The sequence below is a fragment of the Humulus lupulus genome, chromosome 2, assembly GCF_963169125.1.
Source record: "Humulus lupulus chromosome 2, drHumLupu1.1, whole genome shotgun sequence".
NCBI classification, from domain to species: domain Eukaryota; kingdom Viridiplantae; phylum Streptophyta; class Magnoliopsida; order Rosales; family Cannabaceae; genus Humulus; species Humulus lupulus.
This window is the reverse complement of record NC_084794.1, coordinates 290,669,896-290,675,780: the sequence shown is the minus strand read 5'-3', so window position 1 is coordinate 290,675,780 and position 5,885 is coordinate 290,669,896. Positions and strand designations below refer to the sequence as shown.

The 5,885-nt window shown below is 34.3% G+C and overlaps 1 protein-coding gene across 1 annotated transcript; it reads left to right on the top strand.

Moving 5' to 3' along the window:
• Window positions 1–3,613: 3,613 nt before the first annotated feature.
• Window positions 3,614–4,060, top strand: LOC133815678 (S-protein homolog 29-like). Its single transcript, XM_062248487.1, has one exon. The coding sequence runs from the start codon at window positions 3,614–3,616 to the stop codon at window positions 4,058–4,060; it is 447 nt and encodes a 148-aa protein (XP_062104471.1).
• Window positions 4,061–5,885: the final 1,825 nt, after the last annotated feature.

The following is a 5,885-nucleotide window of genomic DNA, read 5'->3' as shown; positions in this document are numbered from 1 at the left end:
CGATTAGCTCGAACCAATCCACCTTATAATGTGGTTATATTAATTAATCACAACCATGCACCCAAAATATACAATTACGCCCACAGTGGCCAAATTACCAAAATACCCTTATAATAATAAATACTCCCATATGCATGCATTCACCATCATATAATAATATAATTCACGTAAACATGCATATAATCAGTAAATAACATAATAAATCAATTATGGCCCTCCCGGCCTCCTAATCGAGGTCCTAAACCTTATTAGGAAATTTGGAGCATTACATTATGCACTACAAGAAATATAATTATTAGGGGCGGATTCCCTGAATCCGCCTCTAATAAGAGAGACATTAGTGGCGGACCTGAAGTCCGCCGCTAATAAAGTTTTTTATTCTTTTTAAAGTTAAAAAAACATTACCGGCGGACCAAAAACTATTAGCGGCGGATTCCGCCGCTAATAAAAATAAAGGAAAGTGCGGGAAGTCTCCCAGACTTTTTAATTTGAATGGGTATTAGCAGCAGATCGACAAATTATTTGCGGCGGATTGTCCGTCGCTAATACAAATGCAAGAATTACCCATTATTAGTGGCGGGGGTCCGCCGCTAATAATGGGTAATTCTGACCATTTTTTTTATTATCGACGGAATAGTATTATTAGCGGCGGACCTCTGCCACTAATAATCTCTTATATATATGCCCACAGTACCCCATTCAGCAGTTTCCCCATTTCTCCATTTACTCTTCCCTTTGTCTTCTCCGTCCGAGCCAACCTCCTCTGCCCCAACCACTCTCCTCCGCCTACCCGAGCCCCTCCACATCCACGACCCCCACTCCCCCCACCGGAGCCCCTCCACACCCACGACGCCCTTCCACCCGAGCCCTCCACGAGTCTACATATTGTGTATGTGTATTAAAATTTTCATTATATTGTTTATTTAAAATTTTTTTTTTGTATAAATTTCTAACAAATTCTATTTTTGTGTCCAAGGTCTGTTGATGTTCTGCTGCCACTGCCACCGCCGCCGCTCCGCTTCCATTTTGGTGTCCAAAGTATATTTTTATGTATATATTATTTTGGGTATTTGTTAGAAAAATTAATTATGTGTTAATAATTTTATATATGTTTGAGCTTTAAAATAGGGAAAATTTTGAATAATTGAAATTGGTTAATTATAAATATTTTATGTTTTATAATAAATGTTTTGGTCAATTTGTGAGTTCGTCGTAGCAGCAGCAGAAGTATGGTCAATTTGAAAGTTTATTGCATCAGTCTCCCTCGGCACGACCGCATACTCGACAATTTGGTTCATCTTCGCAGCAGTCTCCACAAGCTTATTACCCTTCACCACCAGCACCACAGTTTGTTTCACCACCATTGTCGCGCCCTAACATTAGTGAAGATATTGACCTGAATGTTAATGAATTTTCTCGCCTGGTTGGCCCGATCCAAACAATAATAATTAGTTTACATTTTTTAATTAAATTAAGACAATTGATATTTTATTATGTTTATTTTATGATTAGTTTATATGTAATTAAATTAAGACAATTGATATCCTTATTATGTTAATTTTATGATTGGTTTATATGTAATTTTGTTTGATGAATATTAATTGTGTTATTAATAATTAATTTTAATTTATGTTAAATTTTATTTAAATAAGTATAATATATATTTATTATTAAAAATTTTTTATTATCTTTAAATAAGTATTAGATATTTATTATTAAAAAAAATCAAACGAATTATTATATTTTAATATTATTAATTAACTGCAGATTAATAGGGGTGAGACCCGCTGGTACTAAATGAGTCAAACGAGATTGACTATTATTTTACATCGGCAAAGTCCCGTCTCTATTAATCCGCCGATATTAATAGATTATCGGCGGGGTGTCAGTCGGCCGGTAATAACCATAATACATTACCGGCGGAATCCACTTTTATTACCTGCTGTGTTCAATTGTTGTAGTGATGCCTATATAGATAAAGTTTGTTCTCTGTGTGGTTCAGCTGATGAATCCACTCATCTACATGCGCTATATATGAGAATGTTTCTCTCTGTATGATATTTCGACGCTCTTTCCCAATCCAGGTGCAAGCCAAGTCATCAGTATTATTGAGATGGGTAGAGTTCCCACTTGGTAATATGGAATTTTTGCAGAAATCAGAGTTGGAGATTTCTCTTGTTCTTACTTGGCGTATGTGGTTTCGAAGGAATAGATTAGTTCAAGAGGAAAATCGCTAGCCTGATAGTATGGCTGTCCATGTCTTGACTACTCCCATATCCAACGTAACCTGAAGTGGAGCTTTCCACTCGATGGAATCATCAAAATGAAATCCAATGTCACAGTGTCAAGAGAACATATGATTGGTTATGGGGTAGTGTTTCGTGACAACTTGGGTGGTGTTTTAGCTTTCTTCCAGCTATACCTAAATGCCACCTTTGATCCAATGGTGGCTGATCTGAAAGCTATTCTCTATGGATTGGAGTTTGCTCTGCGACTTGGACTGTCTTAATGCTACAAAGATTATCAATAGTAGAGTGGTTGATGCAACCTCAGCTGGTATGGTGCTTAATGTTAAGGTTATTCACAGTTCTAAAGAGGCCAATGGAGTAGCTTATGGTCTTCTTGGTGGCCTGGCTTTCTTAGCTCAATTGTTGATTTGATTTTGGCTGATTCATAGCTTGATTAATGAAATATATCCATTAAAAAAATATATTACTATTTTTTTTGAAGTGTCCATTTTTTTTCTCAACTTTTCTGGCACCCTTTGGCAAAACTTTTACTTATAGCCAAAAACATAAGATGAGTAAAAATTTTGACTTATTTTTTGTGTTTGGATAATTATTTTTTAAAGATTTTTTTTAATAAAAAATTCTTTTTAAAGTATTGGATATCAATAAAAAAAGATCTTTTAATTAGTAAATTAGGGATAGAAAAATTATTCTAATTTAGAAAATAGCATGTCAAAAAAATCTTTTGAAAAAAAGCTACAAATCCTGGTTTCTCAAAAAAGATTTTTTAATTTAAATTTTTTTTTGTTTTTACTCAAGCACGCCCAAAAATATTTTTCTAGATTTTTTAATTTTAGAAGCTAGATATAACTTGAAAAAACTAACCCAAAGGGGGCCTCATTCGAAGAGAATTAATGACATAAAAATACGTCTCAGATTTTCCTTCTCTCCTTTTTGGCAAATATGTATAAATTGCAATATAAAGTAATTGCCAAATCTTCACATTTATGGAAGAATAAAAAAAAAAAAAGAATATCAGATAACAATGATGGAAACTTTTTATTACATTTTCATATATGATTCCTAAAATGGTATCGAAATCTCACGAACCATATCAAATAATCAATGAAAATGGAACAATAAATGTCTCATATAGATTTTTTTTCCTTCCTTTTCTATCTTTATGGCATATATGTGAATTAATAATAATAATAATAAATTGCATTAATTAATTTATAAATTAGACAAAGATACACACACTTAGCTAGGTTTCTTTGCAGTATAAATAATGAAGCAATAGCCAGCGGCCACTGATATCTAGAAAATTATTAAGAAAAAAGGTAAGCCTATAGTAGAGATAGTAGACTGGTAGTACATATCAAACCATGGCCATGAAAACCCTTATTCCAAATCCAAGCTCCATTGTTGTTATGGTTCTTGCACTGTCATTGCTGTGCATGAACAGCTCTTGTGTGAGCGCCAAGTACCAAGTCTTCATAACCAATTTCTTGGACGTAAACACAACGCTGAGCATCCATTGCCAATCGGCAGATGATGATCTTGGTACACATCTGTTGTCTTATGGAGCTAACTACAACTGGAGCTTCAATGTAAATTTATTCAGAACTACTCTTTTCTACTGTGACATGACTCGTGGGGACAAAGTCAGTGGCCATTTTGACGTGTTTGATGCCCAGAAACATGATTGTCATGACCACAAATGCTACTGGGATGTTTCCAAGACTGGATTGTACCTCTTCAATTATCGCCTCAATAAGTATGAGTTTCAATATGCATGGCCAAAGTCACTCCCACGCTCTCTCAAAGTCTGAAAAAATGACACTTGTTTCGGTCTCTTGTTTTGCTTCTTTCTTGTATACGTACACCAAATAATAAAGAGTGCCTTATTGCCTTAATATGGCTCTTCTTGTTCTTTATGTTTCTTTTCTTATTATTAGTTTTTGTTTTTGTTTTTACCTTGGTCATTATAAGCATTCCAATGCATTATTTTTATTTTAAATGGTATTCTTAGACTCTAAGGGTTCATATATATGCATCAAGTTTGAAAATTTTAACTCTTGTTACTTAATTAAAATTTGTAAAAATATGTCAAATAGATACTTTCCCACAAATATATTTGCACTTATATATATGTTGGTGATGAAAAAAAACTACCACTACTGAAAACGTTTCCAACTGTAAATGTATCCTTCTTCCTCCATTCTAATAATACATTGGCTTCAAGTAGTTCGGTGAGCACTTATTTTCTTTATATATTATATTGAGAATTGCTAACTAACAGTGTAATTATTTAAAGTATCGGTAATTAATTATAGTGTCACTTATGTAGTGTTTAAGGTACTAAATAGCAGCACTCTATTATATTCTCTTGACTTTTACGTTTCTCTCAAAAATATTTTTTTACAGGCTTGAAGTATTATTAAAAAAAAAGAAAGCAAAACCCAATAAATAAAGAGCAAATGGCTTGAGGTGCTCGGCCATCAGCTATGCTCTACGACTCATTTATACCTAACTAAATTACAGATTTCAATTTTCAATTTTCTTTCGTCATTTTCTTACCTCCACATGTATCATCTATCTAAACAGGTATGCTTTTACCTTTTAATATGATTCGTGAGATAGTCGAAAACTCATGAACGATATCAAGTAATTAAGGACATCAAACAATTACCTTTTAATATGATTCGTGAGATAGTCGAAAACTCATAAACCATATCAAGTAATTAAGGACATCAAACAATGTCACAGATTTTCCTTTTCTCTTTTTTGCCACATATATAAATTGCATATATGAATTATTGTACATCAGACATTTCTTTGCAATATAAAGTAATATAGCCCTACGTACCTTCACATTATAAGAAAAAACAACCATGAAACCCTTTCCAAGCTCTATGCTTTTTCTGGTCCTTGCATTGTCATGGGCCATGATGAACAGCTCGTCTGTGAGTGCCAAGCACCAAGTCTACATAGTGAATTTCCTTGATGTAAACACGACACTGACTGTCCATTGCCAATCGAAAGATGATGATCTTGGTACGCATCAGTTGTCTTTTGGAGGTAAGTTTGAGTGGAGCTTCAGCATAAATTTCTGCAGAACTACTCTTTATTACTGTGACATGAGCTGGGGTGACAACGTGAGAGGCCATTTTGATGTGTTTGTAGCCAAAAGAGATGCTTATAGGTGTCTTCAAAACAAGTGCTTCTGGGAAGTTTTGAAGAGTGGATTGAGACAAGAAAAGGTATTACTGCAATTGTAGAAAACTCAGCTCAAACGTGCAAGAGCAGAGTACTATTCATTATATAGGGTGGCTCAGCTATTACACAAATGAGGGAAAAGCTTACACGGCAATGACAGGTGTACAGTATGGTGCAACAACTCTATAACAGAAATATACACATATCCAAAGGTATAACAGAAAAAAGCAAAAGGAATCCCATGCGTGAACAAACGGTACACCCTTACTAGCTTGCTGTATTCACCACTAGATAATAACCATTTTTCAATTTGTCTTAACACCACCCCTCAAGCGTAAGGGTGAAGTTGTTATGCCAAGTTTGTCAACAAGCAACTGAAATCTGCTGGAAGAGAGAGCTTTGGTCAAGCAATCAGCAATCTGGTCAGCTGAGGATATA

Coding starts and splice junctions, on each gene's coding strand:
- LOC133815678 (XM_062248487.1), top strand. CDS start 3,614: ATGGCCATGAAAACCCTTATTCCAAATCCAAGCTCCATTGTTGTTATG.